This window comes from Sphaerodactylus townsendi, linkage group LG04, assembly GCF_021028975.2.
Source record: "Sphaerodactylus townsendi isolate TG3544 linkage group LG04, MPM_Stown_v2.3, whole genome shotgun sequence".
In the NCBI taxonomy this organism is placed as follows: Eukaryota; Metazoa; Chordata; class Lepidosauria; order Squamata; family Sphaerodactylidae; genus Sphaerodactylus; species Sphaerodactylus townsendi.
The window spans coordinates 12,863,747-12,884,738 of NC_059428.1; the positions used below are offsets into that span (position 1 = coordinate 12,863,747).

Genomic DNA, 20,992 nt, shown 5'->3' on the forward strand with positions numbered 1-20,992 from the left:
AATCCACTTGCAAACAAGTGCGAAAGGGGATTGAAAGTGCATCGTTCTGCATGTGCGGAAGGGGCTTAGGGCTGGGATGACCTGGGGTCAAATCCCCACTACGGCATGAAGTAGGGTTGCCTGGGCAGTAGTCTGCAACCCCAGGAAGAAATGGGGAAGGCTTGGCATGCTGGTGCACTTACATCACTTCTCGCTAGGGGTGTAGCTGCAATGGGTCCATCGGGGGCAGCTTGCCCCGGGCGCCGCCACTGCCGTCACATGTTGAGGTAGGGTCAGGGGCGTTTTGGGGGTGGGGCAGGGTGGGTGGAGCGGGGCATGTCAGGGGGCGAGGCTTGTTGGGGTGGGAGGGGGCGCTCAGGCTGTTCATGCCCTGGGCACAGTTCCCCCTCCCTTTGTCACTGCTTCTCATTAAGAAACAAGTAGCATGGCAGATGTTCTAGCACAGTGGTGGTGAACCTATGGCACTCCAGATGTTCATGAACTACAATTCCCATCAGCCCCTGCCAGCATGGCCAATAGGGAATTGTAGTCCATGAACATCTGTAGGGAATTGTAGTCCATAATTGGAATTGTAGTCCATGAACATCTGGAGTGCCATAGCTTCGCCATCATGGTTCTAGCAATTCTACGAAACTCTAAGGTTTTAACTAGTCAGTTTTATTATACAGCCAAATGATGTTTGTAATGACACTTACAAGATGAAAATATAGTTTAGTACAATAAAATATAATTTACAGACATTAAAGCCAAGTAGATTCTTAAATTACATAAATACTGGGGTGCTGCGTGGTTTCTGGGCTGTATGGCCGTGTTCTAGCAGCATTCTCTCCTGACGTTTCGCCTGCATCTGTGGCTGGCATCTTCAGAGGATCTGATAGTAGGAATGGAAAGCAAGTGGAGTATATATACTGTGAGGTCAAAAGGTGAGGCCCTCTGAATAGAGTAGCCTGGTATGTGAGTCACAAAGAAGTCTGTAGCCTGGGAGTAACAATGCTGCTAGAACACGGCCATACAGCCCGGAAACCACACAGCACCCCAGTGATTCCGGCCGTGAAAGCCTTCGACAATACATAAATACTATTTGGAATCTATGGGCCAGTGCATTCCATTAATTTTACTGGCGATTGCAAAGAACTTAGCAAGTGACACTGTAATGGTTGGGTTGCTAGCTTCCGGTAAAAATTTGGCCTGAGCTGGACACGCACTACTTGGATTGCTACTAAGATGGGAATTAATTAGCTTGGTTCGAGTATTCCTATAAAGAGGGCAGAACAGAAGTAAGCAGAATGACAGTATGCGTTCCTTTCAGGGTATGAAATGGGATATCGGGAGGTATCTGTATCAGAGGGTGGGTGACCTTGGGCCACCAACTTTCTCTGAGCTTCACGTACTTCCCAGAGTTGTCGTAAAGGTACAATGGGGAAGGAAAAACCATCCAGAGTTCATTAGAGGACAGGTGAGATTAAAATGTGCTAAACAGCGTGAAAGGCATCTTTTTGATCTTGGAGAGCCACCACCTGCTACAGAAGGAAATATTGAGCTTTCTGGATCTGACTTAGTACAAAGCAAAATGTCTGTATACTTGTATGTCTCTTGATCCAAACATCTTGATTCAACTATCTTCGACTTCCTCTGAGTGATTAGACAGGGCCATTTAGAAGAAGAAGAAGAAGAAGAAGAAGAAGAAGAAGAAGAAGAAGAAGAAGAAGAAGAAGAAGAGGGAGGAGGAGGAGGAGGAGGAGGAGGAGGAGGAGGAGGAGGAGGAGAAGAAGAAGAAGGAGGAGGAGGAGGAGAAGGAGGAGAAGAAGAAGAAGAAGGAGAAGAAGAAGAAGAGGAGGAGGAGGAGGAGGAGGAGGAGGAGGAGAGTAGTAGTAGTAGTAGTTTGGAGGTCTCTTCCCCTCACCACTGGGGAGACTGAGAGACTCACTAGTGCTTCCCCCCTCACAGCAAACACCCTAGCCAGGGTGGAGGTGGGGCTGAGAGAGCTCTGAAGAACTGTGACTAGCCCAAGGTCACCCAGCTGGCGTGTGTGGGGGTACACAGGCTATTCTGAATTCCCCAGATAAGCCTCCACAGCTCAAGCGGCAGAGCAGGGAAACAAACCCAGTTCTTCCAGATTAGAATGCACCTGCTCTTAACCACTACACCACTGCTGCTCCCTTAAAATTTAAGCTTCAAGTTTTAAGTAGATTCTGATTTCAGTTGTATTTGAATTAGTTTTGGACTTGATTTTAATTATCAATAGCAGTTATAATTATGTACTAAATGGAGTTTTATATCCCCCTCTTTCCTGTAAGGAGACTCAAAGGGGCTCACAATTTCCTTCCCCCCGCCCCCCACAACAAACACCCTGTGAAGTAGGTGGGGCTGAGAGAGCTCTGAAGAACTGTGACTAGCCCAAGGTCACCCAGCTGGCATTTGTTGAGGGTGCACAAGCTAATCTAGTTCACCAGATAAGCCTCCACAGCTGAAGCAGCAGAGCGGGGAATCAAACCTGGTTCTCCAGATTAGAGTGCACCTGCTCTTAACCACTACGCCATGCTGGCTCTTTAACAGTCACAATTGCCACAGTGGCTCACTTAAACAGCCAGCAGGGTTCTGCCTCAGAACACCAGCATGCGCTACTGCAGCAATTCTCAGTCATGTTAGATTTCCCGGTCCGTAGCTGCCAGATTGACACGGTCTCCAGCACAGTATTGTTTTGTAAATTTTGAAGCACCGGCCAGGTCTTGCGTTGCCTGCACCTGTCACAAACGCTACTGGAACGGCAAGAACAACAAGGAGCACTGACTGTCCTCGTTTTCTGCCTCAGATGAAGCAAAGCTATTCCAAAGCTACCCCTAACCCTAACCCCACCCATTCGCCACACCCTGGGCTAAAGGCCAAGGGAGCCAATCACAAGCCAGCTGGCAGACAGACCATTTGTCTGCAATCAGAACATAAGAACATAAGAACTAGCCAGCTGGATCAGACCAGAGTCCATCTAGTCCAGCACTCAGTGGCCCACCAGGTGCCTTTGGAAGCTCACCTGCAGGAGGACAGATTTATGGAGAAGTTGATTTATGGCTACCAATCTTGATCCTCCTCGATCTGAGATGGCAAATGCCTTAACAGACCAGGTGATCGGGAACAACAGCCGCAGAAGGCCATTGCTTTCCCATCCTGGACATGAGCTCCCGAAGGCACCTGGTAGGCCACTGCGAGTAGCAGAGAGCTGGACTAGATGGACTCTGGTCTGATCCAGCTGGATTGTTCTTATGTTCTTATGACTGGAAGAAATGCTCATGCTCACACCAATGACTCCTGTCCATAGGTAAGAAGCAAGAAGCCGCAGGGCAATTCAGCTCCTGCTGATGTGAATAGAGGATTGGCTTCGGCCCCTTCCGCACATGCAGAATAACGCACTTTCATTCCACTTTCAATGCACTTACTGTGCGGAATAGCAAAATCCACTCACAAACAATTGTGAAAGTGGACTGAAACTGCATTATTCTGCAGGTACGGAAGGGGCCTTAGAGGTAGAGCACCTGGCATGCTGCAGGGGTTCTGGGGCTGTCAAAGCTCTCTTCATCAGATATGAGTTGCAATGGAGATCGATGGAGATCTCAGGACTCAAGAGATGTGTATTCCAACTCGTATCTGGCAAAGGGAGGCTTGACTCTTGAAAGCTTCTACCCCTGGAAACCCTGCTGGTCTTTAAGATGCTACTGGATCCAAATCTAGCAGGCCAAAACCTCTACCATCCGAACCTATCAAACCCCAGAGCCGTTTTCAACCCCTCAAAGCTATGATACAAACATGTTTTCAGTGGTCTTTATGAAAGGACTAGATAATTTCTGTTTGGGAATCTTTGCCCTGGGTCAGCCCAGCTCTCCACGCCCATTTTCTCTGAAACTTGGAGTTAACGCACTACATTCTCAAGGATATAAACGGCCAATAAAAGAATGTTAGAAATTTAGAGAGAATTCCTTTCACTTCCTGGGTACAGAGCATGGAGCCAAAGAGGCAAGCCCCGTCGATACAGGTACCGGTTTGCAATTACAAGGACCAACAGTTGGCTCAGTATAATGAACGCTTCAAAGGCAACATTGAGAGCCCCTTTGGATTTATTTCCATCGCAGTCTCATGCACAGTGAACTGGATTGTTTCCCAAAACATTTCCCTTGCAAACTGCCCAAGCCGGGACAGCGCCAGCATCATTTCTCTTGAGTTGGCAGCACAAGCAAAGAAAAAGAAGAAGCAAAAAGATGCCCAAATCTCTGAAATAATCTGCGCTAATGAGCTTGCAAACTTCCCAGCATAAAGTGGAGCGGCAGCAGAAGCAATCTGCTAACGGACGCTCAAATCTACGCCCGCCCACAAAGCGAGTTGGTGATTTGTAATGGGGGGAAGGCCTCCTTTCTTTTATTAACTAATTGCTAAATTATGCACTGTGCTTACGTTGTCAGCAGAGGTCGAACAAAATAAGAGGCGGGGGGGACAGGTGGGAGCGACGGACGAGCATCGCGTTTTTGCTGATGGTCTCCGGATAAACTTGGAAGGTCCTTGAGTCAGTGAACTTAGGCAGGTCGTGACGAGGAAGGTAGGAAGGAAAGAATTGGTGCTCGGCTCTTATGGGTCTTTCTTACATGCACAGGGTCATGCCGGTTGCGACTTGGACACAGGAAGGAATTCTCCTCCAGGATAGATTGGCCCAGGGATCCCAGAATTGCTTTCATCACCCTCCCAGGTGAGTTATTCAGTCAATTTGTATTACAGCCCACAAGAAGCAGGACAAACAACATTAATTAATTGTGACAACCACCTCAATTAACTAATTAATTACCTGCCTACAAATAAAGCGCTTCTGGTCGGCAATTGGAGATCTGATGGGCTGTGCAAATCATAGAACCACAGAGTTGGAAGAGACCTCAAGGGCCATGTAGTCCAATCCCCTGCCATGCAGGAACACACAATCAAAGCACGCCTGCTATTGTTTGAGTAGCAGTTCCCACTGTGGTGTTGGTTTTGTTCCCTCCCACAATCATAGGACCATACAGTTGGAAGAGACCACAAGGGCCTTCAAGTCCAACCCCCTGCCATATAGGAACAAACAATCAAAGCACTCCTGACTTATGATCTATCCTTTTCTGCCATGTATTTTTAAGTTACTATTCCGGTCCCCTGCACTTGCGTTTCCTCTGTGTGTGTGTGGGCATGTGGCTCAGCCTCCTTTGGCAACCGTTTTGTAGCTGGGCCCACAACCCCTTGTCAGAATTTCACAGTGTCAAAACGGTTGGGTCTCGGGCCCAGATTTTTCACATCGTGTGATCCCTACTGGAGATGCTGGGGATTGAAACTGTGACCTTCTGCATGCCGAGCAGATGTTCTACCACTGAGCCACATCTGTTCCCCTCAGCTGCGTCTGAACCTGGGAAACGGAGGCATGTGCTATGCATGCACTACTCCCCCACAAAACAGTAGCCTCCCATGGAGCTGCTATTACAGGGTAGTGATACCCAGCAGCTTCTCTGCCGCCCGGAGTCACGCTTTTAAAAAAAGTCGACTGGAGCCTGATCTTCAAGCACGCCGTTTATCGTAGCAAGGCTTCTCAAACCCTGCGCATTACAAATGCTGCTCTGTATTTGTCCACAATTAGCTCCTCCGCAGATTTCCCCTTCCCAAACAGCTGAATCATACCAAAACAGCGGCTTGGACTGCAGGGTTCACAGTTGCCCGGCAATAATTTTCCCTCTGTGAACCTGCTCTCCTCCTGCGGGAAGCTCATTTATAGGAGACGGAGTCAGTCACTATGAAGGATGACAGTGAGAGAAAATTGATTTCCTTGGTTTATCCCAGTGATCAGTTCGGTTGCTCAATTTCTCTTCTGTCTTTAAAGACAGGCAGAGCAGTTAGGAAAAAGAACCAGTCTCCTCTTCCTCCTTCTCCTTCTCCTTCTCCTTCTCCTTCTCCTTCTCCTTCTCCTCCTCCTCCTCCTCTTCATAGCTGCCTGCCAGCGTCCCTGCCCGCCTATCTATCTATCTATCTATCTATCTATCTATCTATCTATCTATCTATCTATCTATCTATCTATCTATCTATCTATCTATCTATCTATCTATCTATCTATCTATCTGTCTGTCTGTCTGTCTGTCTGTCTGTCTGTCTGTCTGTCTGTCTGTCTGTCTGTCTGTCTGTCTGTCTGTCTGTCTGTCTGTCTGTCTGTCTGTCTGTCTGTCTCTGTCTGTCTGTCTGTCTGTCTGTCTGTCTCCATGCCAAACATTAAGTTTTGAGATTCTCCTGAGGCCCAAAAGGATCTAATTCAAGAGGAAGAAGATGACAGCTTCAGATTTATTCCCTGTTTCTCTCCTGTAAGGAGATTCAAAGAGGCTTTCAAACTCCTTTCCCTTCGCACAACAGACCCCTTGTGAGGTAGGTGGGGCTGAGAGAATTCTAAGAGAACTGTGACCCAGGTCACCCAGCAGGGATGTAGGAGTGCGGAAGCACATCTGGTTCACCAGATAAGCCTCTGCCACTCAGGTGGAGGAGTGGGGAATCAAATCCAGTTCTCCAGATTAGAGTTAACCTGCTCTTAACCACTACACCCCCCATTATGACCAAATTTATTACCTGAGTCTACCATCCTCTGCTGCAGCTCCTCCTGGTATAATCTTGGTAATAAATATCCCAGGATCGTCCCCGATGTGTGGGTTATCTGTTCCTCCGGCGATGCTGAAACCCAGGCCAGAATTACCCTGAAGAAAACAATGGAAAGAAGAGCAGAAAAGAATTTGCCTTTAACCGTCTGCTGTAGAGAGATGCATGTTGTTATTTCATTCATTTGACAGAATCCTATATGGCAAAAACTTTCAAAGCCGTTCACATCTATTTATAACAAGCAAAATCAGCCATTTAATCATAAAACCAAGAATCCGACCTATCGGTGCAAATATAGATTGGAACCATTTTAATTTTATTAATCTTGAATCAAAAACTTCATTGGAAGAGCACAGTGTGTACCAGACTCTGGAAAGGGAATGGCTACGGGTCACTGTAGAATTATAACCACCAGATGGGAACTGGAGATCGAGAAGAAGAAGAGTTGAAGAAGAGTTTGGATTTATAGCCCTCTTTTCTCTTCTGTAAGGAGGCTCCCCGCACACGACAAACACCCTGTGAGCTGAGTGGGGCTGAGAGAGTTCCGAAGAACCGTGACTAGCCCAAGGTCACCCAGCTGGCATGTGTCCGAGTGCACAGGCTAAACTGGTCCACCAGATAAGCCTCCACAGCTCAAGTGGCAGAGCGGGGAATCCAACCCGGTTCTCCAGATTAGAGTACACCAGGCTGGCTCTCTAGAATCTAGAATTACAACTGATCTCTCCCCCTGGAGAAAGGGGAACCAATGGTTGATGATGAAGAAGAGAAGAAGAAGAAGAAGAGTTTGGATTTACATCCCCTCTCTCCTGTTAAGGAGACTCAAAGGGGCTTATAATCTCCTTTCCCTTCCCCCCTCACAACAAACACCCTGTTAGATAGGTGGGGCTGAGAGAGCTCCAAAGAACTGTGACTAGCCCAAGGTCCGCCAGCTGGCATGTGTCCGAGTGCCCAGGCTAAACTGGTCCACCAGATAAGCCTCCACAGCTCAAGTGGCAGAGCGGGGAATCCAACCCGGTTCTCCAGATTAGAGCACACCACTCTCTAGAATCTAGAATTACAACTGATCTCTCCCCCTGGAGAAACTGGCAGTTTGGCGGGTGGGCTCTATGGCCCCTTCCGCACATGTAGAATAGTGCACTTTCAATCCACTTTCACAACTGTTTGCAAGTAGATTTTGCAAAGTGCATTGAAAGTGGATTGAAATTGCACTATTCCACATGTGCGGAAGGGGGCTGTGGCATTACACCCCACCAACCTCCTTCCCTAAACCCTGCCTTCTCCAGGATCCACCCAAAAATCTCTAGGAACTTCCGAACTCAGATTTGGCAACCCCAGGTCAATAGCAGAGTATCCACTTTGCACGCGGAAGGTCCCAGGTTACATCCCGGGGATCTCTAGTTGTAGAAGCAGGTAGCAGGTGACATGGCCAGCAACGACCATGCTGTATGTAACTTGATTGTAGCTCTCATGTAACCTGACGGATGTGCAGCTTGATTGATGCGTAAAAGGGTCTTTCTCTTCTGTTCTGATCTTCATGGCTTTAACAGGGATTGCAAATAATTAGGCTAAATTTCTCCCTAAAGAACCCATAATACTGACCACAATGTGAGGAAATATACAGTTTGATGGACCCTGTATATTGTACGCTGTATTTAGTTGGTTTAAGTTATTTAATACTATCCTGTATTTAAGTAGGTTTAGCTATTTTAACGTATAGAGCCATATTTATATTTGTGATTATGATTGTACTCTTCCTGCTCTGTTGTGTTTTTATGCTGTACACCACCCAGAGCCCTTCGGGGGTGGGGGGGTATATAAAATTAATAACTAATAATTAATAATTAACAACAACAACAACAACCGCCCTGAGCCTTCGGGGAGGGCGGTATATAAATATAACAAATAAACAACATCAACAGTGTCTATGGCACGAACCAGCTGAGGTCGTCCCAGTGGTAATCGGCACACTGGGCGCCATCCCAAAAACACTAGGGCAGCACTTGACATAACAGATATATCTCTACCTAAAACCCTAGACAGCAGCTGCCAGCCAGAGCAGACGCTACAGACCTTGATAAAGCAATTACTTGACTCAGTAAAAGGCAGCTTCATTTATTCCTGCATTCAAATTGGCAAAGGAGGTAGAACATCTCAGAGGAGTGGATTTCATAATGCCAGGTCGAATGCTGATAACAGAGAATAATTTCCATTTCCCCAACCCTGCTAAGATAAGGAAATCTAAATTTTGACCTGTTTTCTACTTCCTCTGAAAAAATGTACATATTTTTCAATGCTATTTGAGCATCGATAAATCTGCTCTGCAGAAAATTTGGATCTAAAACCAAACAGCATGCATACACAATATAAACAGAACCATAAAAGCAACAGAAAAAGGTAAAGAACCTATGTGTATGCATAAAGTGCCATCAAGTCACAGCTAACTTATAGCAACCACGACAAGGGACTTTTACAACACACAAGAAGCAGAGGTGGTTTGCCACTGCCTTCTTCTACAGTCTTCCATGGTGACCTACCATCCAAGAACCAACCAGGCTTACACCTTCTGAGATCTGACTAGATCACGCTATACCAGGGGTAGGGAACCTGCGGCTCTTCTGCCCTTGCACTGCGGCTCCACGAGCTAAGCCACCGGCCCCATCCTTGCCCGCCCTGCAGGCAGCAGGGTGGGCGCACCAATGGCTCGCGGCCGGCTGGGCTGTGTTGCGGGCTTCCCCTCTCACCCGCCCCGTTCGAGCGGGGCGGGCGCTTTCCCGGCGGCCAGTGAGGCCGAGCCGCTGGCCCCATCCTTGCCCGCCCTGCAGGCAGCAGGGCGGACGCATCCATGCGCTTCTCAGAATGAGCGGAGTAAAAGGTAAAAAAAACCCCAATATATATAGTGTTATCTTTATTTTAAATGTCAAAAATTATTTGCGGCTCCAAGTGTTTTCTTTTCCCGTGGAAAATGGATCCAAATGGCTCTTTGAGTGTTAAAGGTTCCCTACCCCTGCGCTATACCATGCTGCCTTCCCATCAATAGAGTAATTATGTATCTAGGTGCTGTCAAATGGCAACTGGTTTATAGTGGCCCCGGTGAGGCGTTTTCAAGGCGTCAGGGATTGCACCTAGTTGATTGAGATGCATTCCTAGCTCAGTGCAGTCACTAAATATATTACCAGTGATTGTATCTAGTTGATTGAGATGCATTCCTACCACAATGTAATCACTACAAGATACGTGTAACCAGCCTGTTTTATGTTACCACTGCTGTAATGGGATTCTTCCTTTGATCTTTTTCTTTATGGCTTCACATGCTCAGTAGATAGCTAGGCTTACCCCTGACACTTTTGCTCTCGTGGGAAATGGGATGTTTCCATCGTCCTGTGGGGGAAAGAGGCCAGGTGGCTTTATGTCTATCTGTCACCAACCTTGGGGCGCCTCAGCTCCAGAATAACTTTTACATTCTTTGGGAAAACGGGAGGGGGGAATACTTCTGAATAAATGGGATAGCAAAACCCAGGCTTGCCAGAACTGGCTTTAACAAACCGAGTGCTTCGTTGCCTGCTAATAAACGCTACTGATCAACAATCCAGAGTTCGTTTATTGATTCAAGGTCCGAGACCTAACACAAGGCAAGTGAGAAACAGAGGTGGTTTGCCATTGCCTTCCTCTGCAGAGTCTCCCTTGGTGGTCTCCCATCCAATTATAAGAACATAAGAACTAGCCTGCTGGATCAGACCAGAGTCCATCTAGTCCCCCCCCCCCCCACCCCCCCCCCCCCCCCCCCCCCCCCCCCCCCCCCCCCCCCCCCCCCCCCCCCCCCCCCCCCCCCCCCCCCCCCCCCCCACCCCCCCCCCCCCCCCCCCCCCCCCCCCCCCCCCCCCCCCCCCCCCCCCCCCCCCCCCCACCCCCCCCCCCCCCCACCCCCACCTCCCCCCACCCCCCCCCCCCCCCCCCCCCCCCCCCCACCCCCCCCCCCCCCCACCCCCCCCTCCCCCCACCCCCCCCCCCCCCCACCCCCCCCCCCCCCCACCCCCCCCCCCCCCCACCCCCCCCCCCCCCCACCCCCCCCCCCCCCCACCCCCCCCCCCCCCCACCCCCCCCCCCCCCCACCCCCCCCCCCCCCCACCCCCCCCCCCCCCCACCCCCCCCCCCCCCCACCCCCCCCCCCCCCCACCCCCCCCCCCCCCCACCCCCCCCCCCCCCCACCCCCCCCCCCCCCCACCCCCCCCCCCCCCCACCCCCCCCCCCCCCCACCCCCCCCCCCCCCCACCCCCCCCCCCCCCCACCCCCCCCCCCCCCCACCCCCCCCCCCCCCCACCCCCCCCCCCCCCCACCCCCCCCCCCCCCCACCCCCCCCCCCCCCCACCCCCCCCCCCCCCCACCCCCCCCCCCCCCCACCCCCCCCCCCCCCCACCCCCCCCCCCCCCCACCCCCCCCCCCCCCCACCCCCCCCCCCCCCCACCCCCCCCCCCCCCCACCCCCCCCCCCCCCCACCCCCCCCCCCCCCCACCCCCCCCCCCCCCCACCCCCCCCCCCCCCCACCCCCCCCCCCCCCCACCCCCCCCCCCCCCCACCCCCCCCCCCCCCCACCCCCCCCCCCCCCCACCCCCCCCCCCCCCCACCCCCCCCCCCCCCCACCCCCCCCCCCCCCCACCCCCCCCCCCCCCCACCCCCCCCCCCCCCCACCCCCCCCCCCCCCCACCCCCCCCCCCCCCCACCCCCCCCCCCCCCCACCCCCCCCCCCCCCCACCCCCCCCCCCCCCCACCCCCCCCCCCCCCCACCCCCCCCCCCCCCCACCCCCCCCCCCCCCCACCCCCCCCCCCCCCCACCCCCCCCCCCCCCCACCCCCCCCCCCCCCCACCCCCCCCCCCCCCCACCCCCCCCCCCCCCCACCCCCCCCCCCCCCCACCCCCCCCCCCCCCCACCCCCCCCCCCCCCCACCCCCCCCCCCCCCCACCCCCCCCCCCCCCCACCCCCCCCCCCCCCCACCCCCCCCCCCCCCCACCCCCCCCCCCCCCCACCCCCCCCCCCCCCCACCCCCCCCCCCCCCCACCCCCCCCCCCCCCCACCCCCCCCCCCCCCCACCCCCCCCCCCCCCCACCCCCCCCCCCCCCCACCCCCCCCCCCCCCCACCCCCCCCCCCCCCCACCCCCCCCCCCCCCCACCCCCCCCCCCCCCCACCCCCCCCCCCCCCCACCCCCCCCCCCCCCCACCCCCCCCCCCCCCCACCCCCCCCCCCCCCCACCCCCCCCCCCCCCCACCCCCCCCCCCCCCCACCCCCCCCCCCCCCCACCCCCCCCCCCCCCCACCCCCCCCCCCCCCCACCCCCCCCCCCCCCCACCCCCCCCCCCCCCCACCCCCCCCCCCCCCCACCCCCCCCCCCCCCCACCCCCCCCCCCCCCCACCCCCCCCCCCCCCCACCCCCCCCCCCCCCCACCCCCCCCCCCCCCCACCCCCCCCCCCCCCCACCCCCCCCCCCCCCCACCCCCCCCCCCCCCCACCCCCCCCCCCCCCCACCCCCCCCCCCCCCCACCCCCCCCCCCCCCCACCCCCCCCCCCCCCCACCCCCCCCCCCCCCCACCCCCCCCCCCCCCCACCCCCCCCCCCCCCCACCCCCCCCCCCCCCCACCCCCCCCCCCCCCCACCCCCCCCCCCCCCCACCCCCCCCCCCCCCCACCCCCCCCCCCCCCCACCCCCCCCCCCCCCCACCCCCCCCCCCCCCCACCCCCCCCCCCCCCCACCCCCCCCCCCCCCCACCCCCCCCCCCCCCCACCCCCCCCCCCCCCCACCCCCCCCCCCCCCCACCCCCCCCCCCCCCCACCCCCCCCCCCCCCCACCCCCCCCCCCCCCCACCCCCCCCCCCCCCCACCCCCCCCCCCCCCCACCCCCCCCCCCCCCCACCCCCCCCCCCCCCCACCCCCCCCCCCCCCCACCCCCCCCCCCCCCCACCCCCCCCCCCCCCCACCCCCCCCCCCCCCCACCCCCCCCCCCCCCCACCCCCCCCCCCCCCCACCCCCCCCCCCCCCCACCCCCCCCCCCCCCCACCCCCCCCCCCCCCCACCCCCCCCCCCCCCCACCCCCCCCCCCCCCCACCCCCCCCCCCCCCCACCCCCCCCCCCCCCCACCCCCCCCCCCCCCCACCCCCCCCCCCCCCCACCCCCCCCCCCCCCCACCCCCCCCCCCCCCCACCCCCCCCCCCCCCCACCCCCCCCCCCCCCCACCCCCCCCCCCCCCCACCCCCCCCCCCCCCCACCCCCCCCCCCCCCCACCCCCCCCCCCCCCCACCCCCCCCCCCCCCCACCCCCCCCCCCCCCCACCCCCCCCCCCCCCCACCCCCCCCCCCCCCCACCCCCCCCCCCCCCCACCCCCCCCCCCCCCCACCCCCCCCCCCCCCCACCCCCCCCCCCCCCCACCCCCCCCCCCCCCCACCCCCCCCCCCCCCCACCCCCCCCCCCCCCCACCCCCCCCCCCCCCCACCCCCCCCCCCCCCCACCCCCCCCCCCCCCCACCCCCCCCCCCCCCCACCCCCCCCCCCCCCCACCCCCCCCCCCCCCCACCCCCCCCCCCCCCCACCCCCCCCCCCCCCCACCCCCCCCCCCCCCCACCCCCCCCCCCCCCCACCCCCCCCCCCCCCCACCCCCCCCCCCCCCCACCCCCCCCCCCCCCCACCCCCCCCCCCCCCCACCCCCCCCCCCCCCCACCCCCCCCCCCCCCCACCCCCCCCCCCCCCCACCCCCCCCCCCCCCCACCCCCCCCCCCCCCCACCCCCCCCCCCCCCCACCCCCCCCCCCCCCCACCCCCCCCCCCCCCCACCCCCCCCCCCCCCCACCCCCCCCCCCCCCCACCCCCCCCCCCCCCCACCCCCCCCCCCCCCCACCCCCCCCCCCCCCCACCCCCCCCCCCCCCCACCCCCCCCCCCCCCCACCCCCCCCCCCCCCCACCCCCCCCCCCCCCCACCCCCCCCCCCCCCCACCCCCCCCCCCCCCCACCCCCCCCCCCCCCCACCCCCCCCCCCCCCCACCCCCCCCCCCCCCCACCCCCCCCCCCCCCCACCCCCCCCCCCCCCCACCCCCCCCCCCCCCCACCCCCCCCCCCCCCCACCCCCCCCCCCCCCCACCCCCCCCCCCCCCCACCCCCCCCCCCCCCCACCCCCCCCCCCCCCCACCCCCCCCCCCCCCCACCCCCCCCCCCCCCCACCCCCCCCCCCCCCCACCCCCCCCCCCCCCCACCCCCCCCCCCCCCCACCCCCCCCCCCCCCCACCCCCCCCCCCCCCCACCCCCCCCCCCCCCCACCCCCCCCCCCCCCCACCCCCCCCCCCCCCCACCCCCCCCCCCCCCCACCCCCCCCCCCCCCCACCCCCCCCCCCCCCCACCCCCCCCCCCCCCCACCCCCCCCCCCCCCCACCCCCCCCCCCCCCCACCCCCCCCCCCCCCCACCCCCCCCCCCCCCCACCCCCCCCCCCCCCCACCCCCCCCCCCCCCCACCCCCCCCCCCCCCCACCCCCCCCCCCCCCCACCCCCCCCCCCCCCCACCCCCCCCCCCCCCCACCCCCCCCCCCCCCCACCCCCCCCCCCCCCCACCCCCCCCCCCCCCCACCCCCCCCCCCCCCCACCCCCCCCCCCCCCCACCCCCCCCCCCCCCCACCCCCCCCCCCCCCCACCCCCCCCCCCCCCCACCCCCCCCCCCCCCCACCCCCCCCCCCCCCCACCCCCCCCCCCCCCCACCCCCCCCCCCCCCCACCCCCCCCCCCCCCCACCCCCCCCCCCCCCCACCCCCCCCCCCCCCCACCCCCCCCCCCCCCCACCCCCCCCCCCCCCCACCCCCCCCCCCCCCCACCCCCCCCCCCCCCCACCCCCCCCCCCCCCCACCCCCCCCCCCCCCCACCCCCCCCCCCCCCCACCCCCCCCCCCCCCCACCCCCCCCCCCCCCCACCCCCCCCCCCCCCCACCCCCCCCCCCCCCCACCCCCCCCCCCCCCCACCCCCCCCCCCCCCCACCCCCCCCCCCCCCCACCCCCCCCCCCCCCCACCCCCCCCCCCCCCCACCCCCCCCCCCCCCCACCCCCCCCCCCCCCCACCCCCCCCCCCCCCCACCCCCCCCCCCCCCCACCCCCCCCCCCCCCCACCCCCCCCCCCCCCCACCCCCCCCCCCCCCCACCCCCCCCCCCCCCCACCCCCCCCCCCCCCCACCCCCCCCCCCCCCCACCCCCCCCCCCCCCCACCCCCCCCCCCCCCCACCCCCCCCCCCCCCCACCCCCCCCCCCCCCCACCCCCCCCCCCCCCCACCCCCCCCCCCCCCCACCCCCCCCCCCCCCCACCCCCCCCCCCCCCCACCCCCCCCCCCCCCCACCCCCCCCCCCCCCCACCCCCCCCCCCCCCCACCCCCCCCCCCCCCCACCCCCCCCCCCCCCCACCCCCCCCCCCCCCCACCCCCCCCCCCCCCCACCCCCCCCCCCCCCCACCCCCCCCCCCCCCCACCCCCCCCCCCCCCCACCCCCCCCCCCCCCCACCCCCCCCCCCCCCCACCCCCCCCCCCCCCCACCCCCCCCCCCCCCCACCCCCCCCCCCCCCCACCCCCCCCCCCCCCCACCCCCCCCCCCCCCCACCCCCCCCCCCCCCCACCCCCCCCCCCCCCCACCCCCCCCCCCCCCCACCCCCCCCCCCCCCCACCCCCCCCCCCCCCCACCCCCCCCCCCCCCCACCCCCCCCCCCCCCCACCCCCCCCCCCCCCCACCCCCCCCCCCCCCCACCCCCCCCCCCCCCCACCCCCCCCCCCCCCCACCCCCCCCCCCCCCCACCCCCCCCCCCCCCCACCCCCCCCCCCCCCCACCCCCCCCCCCCCCCACCCCCCCCCCCCCCCACCCCCCCCCCCCCCCACCCCCCCCCCCCCCCACCCCCCCCCCCCCCCACCCCCCCCCCCCCCCACCCCCCCCCCCCCCCACCCCCCCCCCCCCCCACCCCCCCCCCCCCCCACCCCCCCCCCCCCCCACCCCCCCCCCCCCCCACCCCCCCCCCCCCCCACCCCCCCCCCCCCCCACCCCCCCCCCCCCCCACCCCCCCCCCCCCCCACCCCCCCCCCCCCCCACCCCCCCCCCCCCCCACCCCCCCCCCCCCCCACCCCCCCCCCCCCCCACCCCCCCCCCCCCCCACCCCCCCCCCCCCCCACCCCCCCCCCCCCCCACCCCCCCCCCCCCCCACCCCCCCCCCCCCCCACCCCCCCCCCCCCCCACCCCCCCCCCCCCCCACCCCCCCCCCCCCCCACCCCCCCCCCCCCCCACCCCCCCCCCCCCCCACCCCCCCCCCCCCCCACCCCCCCCCCCCCCCACCCCCCCCCCCCCCCACCCCCCCCCCCCCCCACCCCCCCCCCCCCCCACCCCCCCCCCCCCCCACCCCCCCCCCCCCCCACCCCCCCCCCCCCCCACCCCCCCCCCCCCCCACCCCCCCCCCCCCCCACCCCCCCCCCCCCCCACCCCCCCCCCCCCCCACCCCCCCCCCCCCCCACCCCCCCCCCCCCCCACCCCCCCCCCCCCCCACCCCCCCCCCCCCCCACCCCCCCCCCCCCCCACCCCCCCCCCCCCCCACCCCCCCCCCCCCCCACCCCCCCCCCCCCCCACCCCCCCCCCCCCCCACCCCCCCCCCCCCCCACCCCCCCCCCCCCCCACCCCCCCCCCCCCCCACCCCCCCCCCCCCCCACCCCCCCCCCCCCCCACCCCCCCCCCCCCCCACCCCCCCCCCCCCCCACCCCCCCCCCCCCCCACCCCCCCCCCCCCCCACCCCCCCCCCCCCCCACCCCCCCCCCCCCCCACCCCCCCCCCCCCCCACCCCCCCCCCCCCCCACCCCCCCCCCCCCCCACCCCCCCCCCCCCCCACCCCCCCCCCCCCCCACCCCCCCCCCCCCCCACCCCCCCCCCCCCCCACCCCCCCCCCCCCCCACCCCCCCCCCCCCCCACCCCCCCCCCCCCCCACCCCCCCCCCCCCCCACCCCCCCCCCCCCCCACCCCCCCCCCCCCCCACCCCCCCCCCCCCCCACCCCCCCCCCCCCCCACCCCCCCCCCCCCCCACCCCCCCCCCCCCCCACCCCCCCCCCCCCCCACCCCCCCCCCCCCCCACCCCCCCCCCCCCCCACCCCCCCCCCCCCCCACCCCCCCCCCCCCCCACCCCCCCCCCCCCCCACCCCCCCCCCCCCCCACCCCCCCCCCCCCCCACCCCCCCCCCCCCCCACCCCCCCCCCCCCCCACCCCCCCCCCCCCCCACCCCCCCCCCCCCCCACCCCCCCCCCCCCCCACCCCCCCCCCCCCCCACCCCCCCCCCCCCCCACCCCCCCCCCCCCCCACCCCCCCCCCCCCCCACCCCCCCCCCCCCCCACCCCCCCCCCCCCCCACCCCCCCCCCCCCCCACCCCCCCCCCCCCCCACCCCCCCCCCCCCCCACCCCCCCCCCCCCCCACCCCCCCCCCCCCCCACCCCCCCCCCCCCCCACCCCCCCCCCCCCCCACCCCCCCCCCCCCCCACCCCCCCCCCCCCCCACCCCCCCCCCCCCCCACCCCCCCCCCCCCCCACCCCCCCCCCCCCCCACCCCCCCCCCCCCCCACCCCCCCCCCCCCCCACCCCCCCCCCCCCCCACCCCCCCCCCCCCCCACCCCCCCCCCCCCCCACCCCCCCCCCCCCCCACCCCCCCCCCCCCCCACCCCCCCCCCCCCCCACCCCCCCCCCCCCCCACCCCCCCCCCCCCCCACCCCCCCCCCCCCCCACCCCCCCCCCCCCCCACCCCCCCCCCCCCCCACCCCCCCCCCCCCCCACCCCCCCCCCCCCCCACCCCCCCCCCCCCCCACCCCCCCCCCCCCCCACCCCCCCCCCCCCCCACCCCCCCCCCCCCCCACCCCCCCCCCCCCCCACCCCCCCCCCCCCCCACCCCCCCCCCCCCCCACCCCCCCCCCCCCCCACCCCCCCCCCCCCCCACCCCCCCCCCCCCCCACCCCCCCCCCCCCCCACCCCCCCCCCCCCCCACCCCCCCCCCCCCCCACCCCCCCCCCCCCCCACCCCCCCCCCCCCCCACCCCCCCCCCCCCCCACCCCCCCCCCCCCCCACCCCCCCCCCCCCCCACCCCCCCCCCCCCCCACCCCCCCCCCCCCCCACCCCCCCCCCCCCCCACCCCCCCCCCCCCCCACCCCCCCCCCCCCCCACCCCCCCCCCCCCCCACCCCCCCCCCCCCCCACCCCCCCCCCCCCCCACCCCCCCCCCCCCCCACCCCCCCCCCCCCCCACCCCCCCCCCCCCCCACCCCCCCCCCCCCCCACCCCCCCCCCCCCCCACCCCCCCCCCCCCCCACCCCCCCCCCCCCCCACCCCCCCCCCCCCCCACCCCCCCCCCCCCCCACCCCCCCCCCCCCCCACCCCCCCCCCCCCCCACCCCCCCCCCCCCCCACCCCCCCCCCCCCCCACCCCCCCCCCCCCCCACCCCCCCCCCCCCCCACCCCCCCCCCCCCCCACCCCCCCCCCCCCCCACCCCCCCCCCCCCCCACCCCCCCCCCCCCCCACCCCCCCCCCCCCCCACCCCCCCCCCCCCCCACCCCCCCCCCCCCCCACCCCCCCCCCCCCCCACCCCCCCCCCCCCCCACCCCCCCCCCCCCCCACCCCCCCCCCCCCCCACCCCCCCCCCCCCCCACCCCCCCCCCCCCCCACCCCCCCCCCCCCCCACCCCCCCCCCCCCCCACCCCCCCCCCCCCCCACCCCCCCCCCCCCCCACCCCCCCCCCCCCCCACCCCCCCCCCCCCCCACCCCCCCCCCCCCCCACCCCCCCCCCCCCCCACCCCCCCCCCCCCCCACCCCCCCCCCCCCCCACCCCCCCCCCCCCCCACCCCCCCCCCCCCCCACCCCCCCCCCCCCCCACCCCCCCCCCCCCCCACCCCCCCCCCCCCCCACCCCCCCCCCCCCCCACCCCCCCCCCCCCCCACCCCCCCCCCCCCCCACCCCCCCCCCCCCCCACCCCCCCCCCCCCCCACCCCCCCCCCCCCCCACCCCCCCCCCCCCCCACCCCCCCCCCCCCCCACCCCCCCCCCCCCCCACCCCCCCCCCCCCCCACCCCCCCCCCCCCCCACCCCCCCCCCCCCCCACCCCCCCCCCCCCCCACCCCCCCCCCCCCCCACCCCCCCCCCCCCCCACCCCCCCCCCCCCCCACCCCCCCCCCCCCCCACCCCCCCCCCCCCCCACCCCCCCCCCCCCCCACCCCCCCCCCCCCCCACCCCCCCCCCCCCCCACCCCCCCCCCCCCCCACCCCCCCCCCCCCCCACCCCCCCCCCCCCCCACCCCCCCCCCCCCCCACCCCCCCCCCCCCCCACCCCCCCCCCCCCCCACCCCCCCCCCCCCCCACCCCCCCCCCCCCCCACCCCCCCCCCCCCCCACCCCCCCCCCCCCCCACCCCCCCCCCCCCCCACCCCCCCCCCCCCCCACCCCCCCCCCCCCCCACCCCCCCCCCCCCCCACCCCCCCCCCCCCCCACCCCCCCCCCCCCCCACCCCCCCCCCCCCCCACCCCCCCCCCCCCCCACCCCCCCCCCCCCCCACCCCCCCCCCCCCCCACCCCCCCCCCCCCCCACCCCCCCCCCCCCCCACCCCCCCCCCCCCCCACCCCCCCCCCCCCCCACCCCCCCCCCCCCCCACCCCCCCCCCCCCCCACCCCCCCCCCCCCCCACCCCCCCCCCCCCCCACCCCCCCCCCCCCCCACCCCCCCCCCCCCCCACCCCCCCCCCCCCCCACCCCCCCCCCCCCCCACCCCCCCCCCCCCCCACCCCCCCCCCCCCCCACCCCCCCCCCCCCCCACCCCCCCCCCCCCCCACCCCCCCCCCCCCCCACCCCCCCCCCCCCCCACCCCCCCCCCCCCCCACCCCCCCCCCCCCCCACCCCCCCCCCCCCCCACCCCCCCCCCCCCCCACCCCCCCCCCCCCCCACCCCCCCCCCCCCCCACCCCCCCCCCCCCCCACCCCCCCCCCCCCCCACCCCCCCCCCCCCCCACCCCCCCCCCCCCCCACCCCCCCCCCCCCCCACCCCCCCCCCCCCCCACCCCCCCCCCCCCCCACCCCCCCCCCCCCCCACCCCCCCCCCCCCCCACCCCCCCCCCCCCCCACCCCCCCCCCCCCCCACCCCCCCCCCCCCCCACCCCCCCCCCCCCCCACCCCCCCCCCCCCCCACCCCCCCCCCCCCCCACCCCCCCCCCCCCCCACCCCCCCCCCCCCCCACCCCCCCCCCCCCCCACCCCCCCCCCCCCCCACCCCCCCCCCCCCCCACCCCCCCCCCCCCCCACCCCCCCCCCCCCCCACCCCCCCCCCCCCCCACCCCCCCCCCCCCCCACCCCCCCCCCCCCCCACCCCCCCCCCCCCCCACCCCCCCCCCCCCCCACCCCCCCCCCCCCCCACCCCCCCCCCCCCCCACCCCCCCCCCCCCCCACCCCCCCCCCCCCCCACCCCCCCCCCCCCCCACCCCCCCCCCCCCCCACCCCCCCCCCCCCCCACCCCCCCCCCCCCCCACCCCCCCCCCCCCCCACCCCCCCCCCCCCCCACCCCCCCCCCCCCCCACCCCCCCCCCCCCCCACCCCCCCCCCCCCCCACCCCCCCCCCCCCCCACCCCCCCCCCCCCCCACCCCCCCCCCCCCCCACCCCCCCCCCCCCCCACCCCCCCCCCCCCCCACCCCCCCCCCCCCCCACCCCCCCCCCCCCCCACCCCCCCCCCCCCCCACCCCCCCCCCCCCACATAAGAACATTAGAACATGCCTGCTGGATCAGACCAGAGTCCATCTAGTCTAGCACTCTGCTACTCGCAGTGGCCCACCAGGTGCCTTTGGGAGCTCACGTGCAGGAGGTGAAAGCAATGGCCTTCTGCTGCTGCTGCTCCTGAGCGCCTGGTCTGCTAAGGCATTTGCAATCTGAGATCAAGGAGGATCAAGGTTGGTAGCCATAGATCGACTTCTCCTCCATAAATCTGTCCAAGCCTTTTTTAAAGCTATCCAGGCTATAACATGGCTATCGTGCCACCTCTTAACCTTCTCTTCACCAGACTAACCCAGCTACCTGAGTCTCTCCTCATAGGGCATTGATTCAAGACCTTTTACCATTTCGGTTGCCTTCCTCTGGACCCATTCCAGCTCATCAATATCCTTCTTGAATTGTGGTGCCCAGAATTGTAGTTCGTAGTCTGCCAATCCCAAGTGGCAGGCTTCAAACCTCCAATTCCATTCAGCCCCTAGCAGAAAGTCATGCTGGTAAAATGTAGGGAAACAGGTTTACAAGGAACAGAGGTCCAGACTGAAGCCGGCCTTCTGTGGAAGGAACTGTACCAGACGCCTGGTATGTACCCTGAGGAGAAGGGA

At 69.5% G+C, this 20,992-nt stretch overlaps 1 protein-coding gene across 1 annotated transcript in view; it reads right to left on the reverse strand.

The window, feature by feature from the left end:
- The window catches only part of LOC125430911 (disks large homolog 2-like), a 204,586-nt gene that overhangs the window by 48,059 nt on the left and 135,535 nt on the right, over window positions 1-20,992 (reverse strand). Inside the window, exon 4 of the mRNA XM_048493268.1 lies at window positions 6,610-6,734. Within this exon, the coding sequence (XP_048349225.1) occupies window positions 6,610-6,734 (125 nt within the window). The remainder of the gene's footprint in view (window positions 1-6,609; window positions 6,735-20,992) is intronic.